The sequence below is a fragment of the Amaranthus tricolor genome, chromosome 2 (assembly GCF_026212465.1).
Source record: "Amaranthus tricolor cultivar Red isolate AtriRed21 chromosome 2, ASM2621246v1, whole genome shotgun sequence".
Classification (NCBI taxonomy): Eukaryota; Viridiplantae; Streptophyta; class Magnoliopsida; order Caryophyllales; family Amaranthaceae; genus Amaranthus; species Amaranthus tricolor.
In genome coordinates this window covers 40,384,955-40,399,127 of record NC_080048.1, presented here as the reverse complement: position 1 = coordinate 40,399,127, position 14,173 = coordinate 40,384,955, and the positions used below count along the sequence as shown (strand labels likewise).

Sequence of the window (14,173 nt, the reverse complement as noted above, 5' to 3'; positions counted from 1 at the left end):
GCTAAATTTATAAGGGAAATTATCAATGGTATCCCTATGTTTTGGCACTTTATTAATGGTACCCCTAAGTTTTTTTATTATTAATGGTACCTTCTATTATTAAACGTTTTACAAATCTTTTTTTAACTTTTCTGTCCAAAATCCTTCAAAACCATTAACTTTCTCTAATGTTTTGAATTGAAAAATAAAAGAAAAGGAAAATAACTTAACGGTTTTGGACGAATTTGAAAGAAAATAGTTTAAAAAGATTACAATTGTAAAACGCTGAATAATACGAGGATTCGATTGATAATAAAAAAATAAAAAACTTAGGCGTAATATTGATAAGTGCCAAAAACTAAGGAGTACCGTAGATAATTTCAGAATTTATAAATACCCAAATTTTAACTGATTAGGGTTTAAATGAGATTTTGCTCCTTGCTCTTCCTCTCCTGTTCTTGTTACTCCTGTCCTGCCACTTGACACTTGCCACCGCCTTACACGCCACCGTTCGGCTTCCCTTCCCTGCAGACAGAAACCGGTGCCACCTCCCCCTCCTCCCTTGTCGCGTAACAACAGCAGCGGGGCTGCACCCTTCTTCTCCTCTCTACGAGTTACAGCGACAACGACAAAGGGAGGGCATCGCCTCTTTCACATCCGTCCTGGTTTCTCCTGACCACAGCAGGGCTGCCGCCTGTTCTGTGCGACGGAGCCACCACGAAACGTTCCCTTCTCCATTGTTATGTGAGTTATCTTCTTTCCAATTTAAATTCATATTCTTCGATATATTTCTTTGTTAATTTTATGTTTAGTACTTTGACATTTTGTTTTGGGCTGAATAAATTTGTGTTTTGTATATACATATGGTATTAGGGTTTGAAATAAATTAATTGGGGTTTTGAGTTTTGTTCTTTGAGTTTTTGTTGCTTTTAGTAATATTGTTAGTATTGATGATGCGGTGGTACTTATAACTTCTGACATATTCTTAATGATGTTATTGTTGTGGATTCGTTGTGTTGTGAGATTATTTCATATCTTCTATATTAATTTGAGTATAATACATATTTTGTTGTGGGAAGACTTAATGTGTTAATTTCAAGCATATAAGGATTAAGGTTTATAATTGAATGGATGGTTGTATGCGCTATATAGTGTCTTTTAGTGATATATTAATATTGGGATAACTTTTTTACATGCTCTACTTACTATTATGTCGTAAATTAATTATGTTAATAATCTTTCTAAATGACCAATAATTATTTAGGAACATTATTAGTAGTACAATATGATTATTCATGATTGTTGGAATTGAGTAGATTTGGTTATGGGTAATGTTGGTTTGATTTTTGTCGCTTGAAAATTGAAATTACGATAATTGTTATGATTCTTAGAAAAATAATAATTACTACTCCTATTATATTAATAGCCTTGATATAATTGATAGCGCTTAAGTGATGTGAATCATATTAATATTTCAATTTGAATGATTACATATATAATACAATTTTATTCATAAAATAATTCTCCTTGTAATAATACTTTATCATTGAATTTAATTGGAGAGTTGGTTGGTCCAAATAGGCCTTTTAAGTCACGAACTATTTAATTGGAGAGTTGGTTGGTCTAAATAGGCCTTTTAAGTCACGAACTAGCATAGCATTTAGCACACTGTTTTATAAGTGAGCTTTAGTATGCATTGATGAGGGGTGTGATTGTGTTAAATATGTTAAGACTTGTAAATGGTAAAGGTTACTCTTCGCAATGTTAAGTAGCTCTTAATGAGATTAAGTAAACTTATAAGCCCTACTTTAAACTTGGTAGGCACCCACTTCGTTAGAGAATTATAAAACCCCGTATTGGCGATTGTTTTAACTTTTGCAGAGCGTTAGCAGTTGCAGCTACGTACACATTGTAACCAATTTGTGAATGCATCTTGTTTTTCCATATATTATTAATAATGGTGAATGTATGTTTTATACTCGAATTATGGATCCTATTGCGTGAAATTTATAAGAGTTATTGATTATGTTGATGTTACCCTCGAACTTAGAACAATATAGAAATTCACGAGGCATCAATTTGTTTGAACTTAGATTTATTGCATATGATCAATGACATCTTTGTCTTGTTGGTTTAATTATATTTATAGGAAGAATTAATCTTCTTACTTTTTGATCATATTTTGCAGTGAACAACTTGCAATTGTTGTGGATAGCGATTTTTTTCTTATGGATGAGATCAAATTTATTGGACATAATAATCCCGAAGATGTTAGATGGCTTTTCTCATTGTCCGAGACAGAACTTGTAAGTAAAAAGACATACTCATACAATACTTGTGAAAACTTTAGATTAGACTTTTCTTATTAGATAACGAAACTTTTTCTAAACATTTGCTAATAAGAATAAAGTGTGTAACAGAAATTCTAGTGGGAATCATTTGTGCTCCGTAAGCCACTCTTCCATATCTTGTAATCTTAACCATATACCATGGTGCTTTTCTTATGGATATTGATCATGTATGATTGTTACCAGCTCTAGAAGTGTAATAAGTTTGTCAAGCTGAAAGAGCATCTCTATCACTAGCCACAAGATGGTTATGCATACTTGTCAAAAAATTGTTGATCTTGAAAAATTTGATAATGATTGTTGTATGGGTTGCATGTTATAGAATAAACAAAAGAACTCATCCAAAAGACTAGCTTAGTAGGCGAGAGAGCTCATTTACTCAATAAACCCCACATTAGTTGCCCATACAACCGATGTGGGACGAACTTCCATAACCTTGTAATGGCCTTAAATCCATTCCATTGCATTTGAACCCCCATAAGTTCCAAAGTTCTGTTGGTCACTGCTGGCTTAACCCAGGCTATCGCCGCTCCGATTTGGATCCTTTTTGGTCACAACTGGCTTAACCCAGGTCACCGCTCTGTAGGCCACCACTCTGGGTCGGCTCTGATACCATTGTTATAGAATAAACAAAAGTACTCACCCAAAAGATTAGCCTAATAGGTGAGAGAGCATATTTGCCTTTTAAACACCACATTAGTTACCCATACAAGTGATGTGGCACAAAGTCTCATAACCTTGTAATGGCCTTTAATCCATTTCATTACATATGGGTTTTATGATTGTATACTTCAATTATTGCCCCCTTCCTAGGGTGTTGATTGTTATTTGTCCCAAAAAAGGATATTGATTAAGTGTAGTTTTTTTACTCGGTTTTTATGTTGTATGTTCATTTCCTTTCCTTGTCGTGGAGATTATGTGGTACTTGTAGTATGGTACTTGAAGTTGTACAACTTGTATATGCATTCTACTGGAACTACATTGTTCTTGCCTCAGGAATGGGTTAAGAACTTACGAGGTTCATGAGATATCACTCTAAAACCACTTAATTATACAAGTTTTGTTTTATAATTTTGTCCTTGGTGTGGAGGATTTCTTTACAGTAAAAAGTTGTATTTCTAAATCTTTAGTGCTCGAGAGATACGAATAGGAAATGCTTCATAACAAATGCCTCTTGTGTTTAATGTTTCTCTTCCTATAAATTTGAAGTCTTGAGCTGTCAGCTTGTCACCACGCATGTGCATAATACTGCTGTCACTGCTAATAAGCTAACATCTTTGCCTCAAAAGTTGCTTTTAGTTTAATGTTGAGATGGTTGGATAAGGATTTGTGCCAAATTTAAATTCACAAATTCTTACTTGAGACTGTCTTTTGACGTCTCAAGTTTGGGTCAGCCCAATTTTCAATTTTTTTATAAAAAATTAATTAAACTTTCTAAACACGCGCGTGTAGTTGGGTTTATAATGATCTGTGTTTGGGATTCTAACGTTACATAATTGGGTATGTAATGGTTCATTGGTTTGTGTTTGGGGTTATAATATTATGTGTTTGGGGTTATATATTTGGGTATATAATGATCTGTGTTTAGGGTTATAACATTATATAGTGGGTAGATAATGGTTTGTGTTTGAAATTATAACATTTTATACTTGGATATATAATGGTCTGTGTTCGGGGTTATAGTATTATGTATTTGGAGGTTTTAAAATTATATAGTTGGGTATATAATGGTTTGTGTTAAAGTTATAGTATTTTTATAGCACCAAATATATTATGTTATAACCCCAAATTTATGTTGTTATAACCCCATATATATTATATTATAACCTCAAATATATATTGTTACAACTCTAAATATATTATGTTATAACTCCAAATATATTATGTTATAACCACAAATATATGTTGTTATAACCCCATATATATTATGTTATAACCTCAAATATATATATATTGTTATAACTTTAAATATATTAATGTTATAACCCTAACTAAATTATGTTATAACCCTCAAATATATGCTGGTATAACACCAAAACTATTATGTTATAACCCCAAATAAATGTTATTATAACCCCAAATATAATATGAGACTTTTCATATTCCAATTCACACGCGCGCGTCAGTTTGTTTTTTAAATTAACATAAATTAGATTTGGGCTGGGCTTTTGAGAGCCGTCTTTACAAAAGACGGTCTCTCAAGAGAGCACGTGATTTAAATTAGTGAAAAATGCTTATACAAAAATTGGGTTTTGGCACTGGTAGCAATTGGCAAAACATAGGTTTCTAGTGTAAATCAGGTGTCTAAAATACAATGTTATTACATTTCTGTAATTTTTTTTTTTTGAAACTGAAAAACATTCTGGAATGCATGTCATTTCTCAACACGTACAATTTGTTGAGTCGCACTTTCAGTATGTGAAGGATAGATCAGAATCAGAATTCACTAAAAAGGATTGAGCTTTATCGTAATATTTTTTTTTCCGTTGTGCTAAATAGCACTTTCTGTGAATTGTCTACCTCCAAATGCTTACATATATCATTTGATATGATATTATTGTAAGGGAATTGTTTCCTGAATGACTAATGCTTGCAGTATCTTTTTTCCAATGTGTATTACGGAATTAATGGCTATATGATGTTGACAGGATTTGCTGATTAGCCTGAAGAAACTTGCCCATAAACGAGCGCAATGTGTAGGCCATGAAAGTCTTGCCCAAAGATTTGATCTCAAAACACTTCGAGCGCTTGGTATGTGCCTTCTATTACCTTACATGTTACATCAATTGCAATCGGCCTTTTCTGATACTGAAATGTTATTAGTTTATCTTTCCTCTTATGTTATCTTTTCATTGGTGCTATAATTTCATACGATTTGTGTTTTCTAGTTTACTTTACCTATGCTTTTTAATGAACAGTTCAACTTTTCTTTTGTAATTGTAATCTTCATATACAATTTTTTGGCCCTGATATTCTTTCTCCAAGTTAAAATGAGTTGTGTGTTCCAATCAAGAAATCTCACCTACATGATTATACGCCTATTAGGTGACTGCTTGTAAAAAAATTTGGAAGGTTGATTCGTGTTGTTTTGTCTTTCATCTGCTATCTTTGCTTTAAGACTGGAGAACTCAAATGCACTGAACTATAGGATTTTGCAGCTTTAAATGAACATTAACGGGGATCGGAAAATTAATTTTGCTGTCTCATAGCTGATTTTTTTTGGTCTTTTATCTGTTCTTTTATAGGGTTTATTGTGATGCGGCACATCAAAGAACAAGTAGAAGGCTTGCAATTGACTGGATTAACTGGGTCCAATAATTTGTTTGATGGATGTAATCTATTGAAATTGGACTTGGAGAACAGAGTTGAGACACGAGAGCAAGCAACGACAGGAGAAGTAGAGAAAGCAACAGAGGAAGTGAAGACAAGGTAATTGTTTACAAGCTTTTCAAATGTTGATGTCTAATGAATAGGAGAATTAGTTGGCAAAATGGTTTTTAAACCTTTTTTTTGGAATGATTCTTAAAAGCTTATTGTTGTGCCTGCAATGTAAAAAATGTGTAACATAGATGTCTTACACTCTTATCTGACTTAGATTCTATCAAGTATTCTATCCTTTGGTGTTATTACAAGCAATTGGTATCCTTTTTCCGAGCACATTTTACTCATTTGCTTATTGGCTTTCTTGCAGATCAAGTACGAAGGCACCAAAGTTAAAGAGAAAAAGAAATGGTAAGTGAACAGGCAAAGACTGACATTAAAGACAAGCTAGACCTGTGTAACATAACTTGCCAGTTAATTTGCTTTTGAATTCACAATTCGCTTAAAATAGCCCAAAACCAACCGTAAATCGTTTTTTTCAATTTGCGATTTGCGAGAAGATTTGGGAATCATGTTACACTGAGCTAGACACTTATATTTTTTGATTTTGATGTTCTGATATGCGAAACTTGTGTACTCAGTTATGGTAGTAGAGGCTTTACAGGGTAAAGATCACAGATAAAGAAGACGCAACGCAAGTTGTTGTGTGGCTATGGTGGCTTGGGTCTGTTTTCTGATTTTGACGGAAAATGATTGCACGAAGAGCTCCATTCGTGGTAGAAAGCTTTTCAAAGGCCTTAATTTTGCAGTTGAGATGGTTTTGAGTCCTGCATCACAAAGAGAAGATGATCAAGGTCTTTAATTTTCGTGGATTATATAAGTGCTCTGAAAGAGGGATCGTTTATTCAAAAAATTGTTGAAAGAAATTATACAAAATCGAAGCAAGTTTTTTTTCCTTGACTCGCATTGGACATACAATCTCTCTTTGTATCAATTTTTCGGTAGAATAAAATTGAAGTCAAAATCCTTTTATCACACGGTCAATACTAGTTCATTTTTTTATTGACTACCGACAAGGAAACAATCTTTTTTGTTGATGGTAAGAATCAAGTTCTTGTTATAAGGTTGAAACAGTCTTCAAACCATTAAACCTATACGTTTTTTAAGAGAATGAAACTAAACTAACATAGTTCTCTTACAATTGTCTTTTTTAAAAATTTCCAACACTAAACATAGCTACAAAATCCACTTCTTGTCTTGTGATTTTGCCACAAACATATTACGGCTCGTTTGGTAGGTGGTAATAAATGGTGGTAATGGGCATGAAAAACTAGTGTAATTTTAGTTGAAAAATCTAATGGCTACCTTAATGGCCATGTTAGTCCAACTTTAATCATCTTATTTTCTTCATAAAATTCATTCCAATACCATTAGAAGAGGTGATATTAGATGTTAAAGGAAATATGTAAACAAAATTTTTTTTTTTGATCAAAGTTTCATCAACATCGAAATGATATGGAACTTTTAGTGAAATTTTACACTAAAAATCATTTTCATTACCGTCATTTAATAACACTAACCAAACGGGTCATTTGGAATAATTTACTTAATTAAAATTTGATTAAACATGAAAATTAAATCTTATTTTAGTTAGAAGCATCAATATGTTGACCCTCAAATTAGCAAGTTCTACGGTGAGGATTGCAAAACCCTTGTGAAATTTAATGACTTATTTGAGAACAACGACGGAAATATGATTGATTTACACATTACACATAGTAATTACACTTGTGGAATTCAGTCATACCCAAATATACAAATGTACAAAGTGCGAAAGCTGCCTCTACTTTTTAAGCAATCACTATTAGATTAATCGGTCATTGATGCTCCCGAATGCTGGCTGGCGTATGATTTATAAAGTATCTAACTGCACGGGAGTCTTGCCCCGTGAAACTGCAGCAAGAACGGAAGTGGTTATGATATATGTGTCAAGCCTTGGGCGTGGTAATCTGAATCCGAATATGATACATCGCTGCAAACTATGATGCCGGAATCTAAGTAGCTTGTTTTAGCGTTTTGAAGGGTGAAACCGTGGATCATAGGTAATCTGAACCCTCTCCAAAGTCGTGCATTGACATACGGCACAAAAACCGTTTCGACCACTGTCCATATAACAGGCTACAAAAAAAATCAAAAACAGGTCCAGTATCATATAGTCAGTGAAAAGCATTTTTACTGAAAAAGCTTACAATTTACTACCCTACTCATTTAATTCTTCATCATCATCATCTTAATGAGTCCCGCCTAAGGCAGGGTCTGGAAAAGTTGGAATGAAGGCATACCAATACCCTCATCACGAGGAGGTCGCGATCAAAGGGAGCCCCTCAACTTGAGTATTGCCTAACACATGAGGTCTTTGCAAAGAACAAACCTACAAAATATACGAATCACAACAGCATCCAGGAAGACAAAACTAACTAGACTATATAAGTAGACAAAAAAAGCTAAAACACTTAAAAAAACAACTAACTAGACTATAAGCAGACAAAAACGACTAAGATAACACTAAAAAAAACTAAAAGAGACTCATGTACACGGATCTGGCGTCTCCATCTACTTATGTAATTGCAAATAAAAAAGGAAGGTTTGAATTGAAACAATGAAATGGAAGGCATAGGAGCAGGTTCACAAGTTAATGAAAGAAAAAGAGAAGAGTAAGGCTGCATAAATCCGACCCCCAAACCCCGCTTAGGTGGGAGCCACTTAATGACATTACGTAATTAAAATGTACAACTTACAGAAATCATGAATTCACTAATTAAGCATTGCACCATAAGTGGGACTACAAATAAGATATATATGGCCTAATTTGCAACACTTATGTACTTAGTACTTGCTACTCGGTAATAAAGAAATTCAGATTAAAATTTACAAAGGGAAAACCCAACTATATTTGCTTTATCATTTCTTTATCTTGAACTAGAAATAAAAGCACATGCCCTGGTGAGATTGCTACATTTTATACACCACAAAAATTTTATTTTATAGTTTGGATTTGGGTCTGAAAAAAATGAGCGATTTCGGTGGAGCGGATAAAGTAAATGCTAGCAAGCATGCAATTAAGGTTGTAATAAAACAACTTTACAATGGTCTACAGAAAAATAGAAAAGCTAAAATCATAGAATACTGCTTCAAGAAGTAAAAGAGAATTAACCTGGATCAAGAACATCTTCAAGTTACCTATCTTGCTCCATTTTAACGTCATTTTGAAATCACCCAATTTTACCTTGCCACCAAGGTTATTACCTCTTAATTCCACGGAACCAGAGGCTTGAATTTCCTGAGATAAATACCAGCCAACACCATCAGTCAACTGAAAAAAAGGCGAAACAGTCCAAGCCATAGTGAAAAAAATGTGGTAATGGTCACAAATGCGGTCACGACACGTTGATGAGGTAATGGGAGTGATGCAATTTTCCAACAGCCGAAATAATGAGATATCCCTTGAATCGACCTATAGCGCGGGTTTTTACACCTTGACGGTGCGGGTAATATCGGTTCGGTAAATTGAAAATCTTCACAATATGGCCAATACAACACAACCTCGTATTATGTAAACCTATATGCCACAAAGGAAAGAAACAAAAAGAGAATCCAGACAGTGTACTAGCAAAAAGAAAAACTAACCAGGAAAATGCAAGCAACAGGTATTACTTGCCCACCGTCTAAGACGTCAATTATCAAGTCTACATTGGCAGATACATCAATGATTTTTTGAGAAATCCTAATGACCGGAGGAGAAGCTAGAGATACGTTCAAATTCATATCATCATTCGGGTATTTCTTATATAGCTGAGGAATGATAAATCTCCAACCAGCAGTGTTTAGGAGAGCCTGATCTGGTATCTGATCCACAATCCATTGCAAGTAATCTGCCTGACCACACAGATATAACCAATGAGGTGACTAGTGGTGTTCAACGGGCTGGGCCCCATTTTTGAGCCGTTATCCGGCCTGTTTTTAGAGGGCTTTGTAAGGGCCAGGTCGAAAACAGGCTCTACTATAATTAAAATGAAGCGGGCTATAAAAGGGCTCAATAAAGGTCGGAAAAAGGACATTTGTAAATAGCATAATTGATAGATAACTTAAATATTATAAATGACAATGCCAATGAGGATTATTAATACTTTTTCAATTTAATTATTATAAAAGATAATTTAATTTTTATAAATTGATGAATGGGGATTAAAATAATTTTTAATGATAAAAACGGGCCGGTTCGGACCGGACTGGGCTTTCTAAGACCGATCCATTTAAAGCCCATATTAAGTTCAAAGGGGCCTTATCCAACCCGACCCATATTTATTTAAGTCCGGCCCGGCCCGGCCTTTATCCGGCCCATTAAACACCCCTAGAGGTGACAATAAAATAAGACAAAGTTTCATTTAAGGTAGCAGTAGGCGGAGGAGAGGTGATATAACAACAATGCCAAAACCATGATTAATAATTCGACTCTTTAACTCTTGTTTAACTAGGGTACTCATCAATCGGTGTGTAAGGTGGTAAGAGTTTCCAACCGGCTGCTTTTTGCACGTCTGTTTTTATCATATGAAGAATCATAAATTCCACAAAGAACTTATATATAGCTAAATGACTGCTATTACCTACTCAACAACATCTTCAATGGAGTTCGGTTGACATGCTTATGAAAATTAGTACCAGAGCTCACCAATACCATCATGGAATGCTACAAGGTTTGATGCTTCATGATCTAACCTAGATTTCTGATTAAAAAACGCAGCTCACTAGATACATAATCACAATTTATATTGAATTTTACCTCATAGTACAAGGTGGATGCTGAGTGAAAAACAGCTTCATCGATTGAAATTCCCATCATTTTTGATGTACCCTGACCCGATGGAACCAGCAAATGCTCCTCGAAGAACTTCATCGTCCTCTTCTGATCTCTTTGAGTGGACAAAATTTTATTATTGAATAAAGGGTCCATCAAAAATTTATAGTTCGATGTTTGATCGTTTCGAGTGAATAGACCATTAATCTCGAACCCAATTGATGAATTACTCAGGACGATGTCATTTACAAAGGTGACGTTTAAGGATGCAATATCATCAACCGGTATTTGCTTGGGTAAGCTCTCAAGAGACGTATCAAGCTTTAAAATTGCTTCTTTAAGATTTTTCGTGATAGCTTCCTCCACTGCAGACTCAATTTGTCCAGCAAAGATATCTACAATCCTAGGGACAACAAAAAACACGAGAAGTTATTTTTTGCAGTGAAGCATCAACAACCAGCATTGGAGTATTAGATTTGATCCAATTTTATGTTAGACAAATTTAAGCGCACAACCCAAAAGACAAAATCATATGATCTTTTCCTGGTGCAAAAGGATACTGATAAGAGTGTAGCACTTTACTACAATTCACTAGTATAGACTACTCATCTGCCCCATTAGATTTGCATCAAAGAAAAAAAGGTAATTTTTAAGAAAGTGGTGATAAATAAAAATAGAAAATGAATTGTGTTGATGAAATTAAAAGAAGTTAAAATGTATGCATGAGATTAAAAGAAAATGTTGGGCCATTGTCCAAAGATAGAATAGAGAATGCTGCAAATTCAATGAGTCAGAGGGAGTATTTTAGATAGACAAATGAACATATTGAAAGAAGTCAAGGGAGACCATAGATGACCTGGATGGAGGAAGCGCAAAAAAGACATAAGATGAATCATAATGGAAGAGATAGGGGCCATAGGGACAAGTGAAGGGAGAAGGATCTATCTGAGCAACCCATGGGGTGAAATCTTCGTCCAAGTAATGTTGTCGTTGTTAGCCACATAGAACTATCAAATGGCTAAGTAAACGCATGATGAACGGTCAATAGAGCTAAAAAGTTCCTTAGATATGTATGTCACACAAAAAAAAAGTTAAATAGAATGAATCAGTGAATACCCTTGATAAAGCCAAGATGCTCCTCCTTCCAATTTGATTGAGAGATCTTCAACAAAGCAACCACATTCGACAAGAGTCGGCATCAATCTTCCATCTTTTATTTCCAAATATAGCGTGAGACCCACTTGCAACCCTTCAACCTTTTAAATAACAAGTTCACAAATTCTTGTTATATATAAGCACAAATCATAGAATTTTACCGATTATCGATCCACTATTATTATGATTTCTGATGAAGTTCTAAAATGCACCAGCATTGTGTATGTGCAAGCTTAATTGCACAAATTGGAACGGGTAAAGGAGCATTGTGTATATGCAACTTGCAAGCATACGTGCATGCGTGTGGAGCAAACGTAGCCCTAGCCGTTGATTAGTGTTTTCTATGCAATGAAAACAACCTCAATGACCCAAAATTGAAATAAAAAAACAATAATCTCATTCCCTCATTACTTCATTAATTCATCAATCATCCAAATTGGTTACAATTTCCATAAACCTCAACGACTCAACCTCCCCAAGACACAATCCAATTCCATTTGTCAATGGCATAACAATATTCCATATAACAAACGTCTTCGAACGACATTTCACTAAACGGTAATCAAGCCACTCTTCTACTTCTCTATCTTGATACAGTTTCCACTTGTGTCCATCCCACTAATTTGCTACAAATACTTTTTTTTGGAAATAACCATACACCCTCCTACAAGTTCTTATTCTTACATTTAGTTCGCCTTTAATTTCATCCATGTGTTCTAACAATTTGTCATTCTCTCAAAAACCTAACAACAATCTAAAAAAAGTACTACATCAATACCTTTGAATTTGACACATTTTCTAGTTAGCAATAGTCATTCTACTTTTTTTAATCTCATCCACAAATTCATTCTCTATCTACGTTTCATCCACTTATTTCTTCCATCCATTTGTTTTTTGGCTTCCAAAACTTAATAAAGCAATTACAACCCATTGCTGCAAATTCAAAGGGGCCCATTTGGTAATGGTACCAAATGGTGTGAATTGTAATGAAAAATTAGTATAATTTTGATCGGAAAATCACTTACTAATGGTCACGCTTATTCTTCTTCAACAATCTAATTTTATTTACAAAATTATTTTATTCACAAAATTCATTCTAAAGAATACAATTTGATGGTAATAAAAAATCGTGAATAAAAAAACTTTATAATTAAACTTTCTTTAACATGGAAACGGCATGACATATCTTAAAAAATTACACTACAAACCATTCAAATTACCACCACTTAGTCGATTACCAAAAAGAAAAACAATAAAAGCACACCTGTATAGAAGCAAGCCCATGATCAGAAATCTGCAAGGGAAAAAACCGACCAACATAATAAGAGTAATACCAATCCAAACTCATATTAGCAGTAGCACCCGAGACAATAAACGAGACCCCAGATTCTCCTGGTGTGATATAAGAATCAGAAACAGCAATTTGATGAAGGGAAAGATTGGATAATTTGACAAAAACATTACCCAGAAAGGGAATCTGAAGGGTTTGATCAATATGAGGGATTTGGAGGGGAATAAGAGTGGAAATTGCTTTGGAAATGAGCAAATCCTTGAGAAAGGTTAAGCCTTTGTTTGTAATTAGGAATGAGATTGAAGAAGGTTCATCAATGGCGGCGGTGGTGAAGGGTGGTGGTGATTGATAGAGGAGGAGGGAGAGTAGAAGAAGGAAGAAGAAGAGGGAAAATTTTGTGGGTTTCATGGAATGATTGGAATCAAGGAGATGGAAAAAAAAATGGTGTATTTTGGTGTTAGGAAGTGGAAATGGTGGGATAATCCGCCATTGATGGGAAGTCAAAGGTGAGAGGTAATGTGAGAATGAGGAGTGCACAAAATCGTACTCCACCTTATTATGGTTGTTCAAGAGTTAGATCTCTCAAAATTATTTGACTTATTTTGTAACATTTTTTATTTTTTGTATCTTGTACGTATCGGAATCGACCACAAGTCTAGTTGGTCGTGTAAGGTAACACTCTATGTCATTCCATTCTTAAATAATTATTTGTGACATTTTTTATGCGAATATATCACATATCACAACAAGAATGATTTTTTTTTATTTTGTAAGTCTGATCGTAAAATGGTGGACTTGATATACTTCACCACACTAATTTCACAAATAGTAGTTGTACCATACGCATGAGCCAATATGGTGATCAACAGACCACTTGGTGTGTGGGTTGATGGTTAATCGTTCAAACCACAAATAAATTTTACACATACTACTTCATTTTTATTTACTACATTTCTATTTATATAAATCTCATAAAGTATTCCCTTTAAATAGATATAAAAGGGATAACATACCAAAAACAAAAAAAATTAAATGTACTTCTCCACCTTCTTTTTAATGTTTAGTGGGGAGAATATAAAATCAAAAAGTTAATAAAAATACATATAAAGTACAAATGAAGTGATTATAAAATGAGTTTAGATGTGTTTGGAAATACATATGTTATCTCAAATTATAAGTGAGACTCTAATGAAAAACTTGGTTAAGTCATATATTAATTAACTC

At 34.1% G+C, this 14,173-nt stretch overlaps 2 protein-coding genes across 4 annotated transcripts; one reads left to right on the top strand and one right to left on the bottom strand.

The window, feature by feature from the left end:
• The first annotated feature begins 389 nt into the window (after window positions 1-389).
• LOC130806088 (uncharacterized) lies at window positions 390-6,692 on the top strand. Of its 2 annotated transcripts, none has more exons than XM_057671014.1 (6): window positions 390-723; window positions 2,168-2,285; window positions 4,976-5,078; window positions 5,573-5,756; window positions 6,019-6,059; window positions 6,313-6,692. In XM_057671014.1, the coding sequence occupies exons 2-6, from the start codon at window positions 2,208-2,210 to the stop codon at window positions 6,315-6,317; spliced, it is 411 nt and encodes a 136-aa protein (XP_057526997.1). In that variant the 5' UTR covers window positions 390-723; window positions 2,168-2,207; the 3' UTR covers window positions 6,318-6,692. The 2 variants fall into 2 exon arrangements, with proteins under 2 accessions (XP_057526997.1, XP_057526996.1); XM_057671013.1 differs by having other exon boundaries at window positions 391-723; window positions 6,290-6,692.
• A 688-nt stretch (window positions 6,693-7,380) lies between these two features.
• On the bottom strand, window positions 7,381-13,575 carry LOC130806087 (putative BPI/LBP family protein At1g04970). 2 transcript variants are annotated; one of them, XM_057671011.1, is made up of 7 exons: window positions 12,923-13,575; window positions 11,620-11,759; window positions 10,489-10,906; window positions 9,336-9,584; window positions 8,863-8,988; window positions 7,991-8,079; window positions 7,694-7,826 (listed from the first exon to the last, which is right to left on the bottom strand). In XM_057671011.1, exons 1-6 carry the CDS (start codon window positions 13,355-13,357, stop codon window positions 8,002-8,004), a joined length of 1,446 nt encoding a protein of 481 aa, XP_057526994.1. In that variant the 5' UTR covers window positions 13,358-13,575; the 3' UTR covers window positions 7,694-7,826; window positions 7,991-8,001. The 2 variants fall into 2 exon arrangements, with proteins under 2 accessions (XP_057526993.1, XP_057526994.1); XM_057671010.1 differs by lacking the exon at window positions 7,991-8,079 and having other exon boundaries at window positions 7,381-7,826.
• Between the last annotated feature and the right edge of the window lie 598 nt (window positions 13,576-14,173).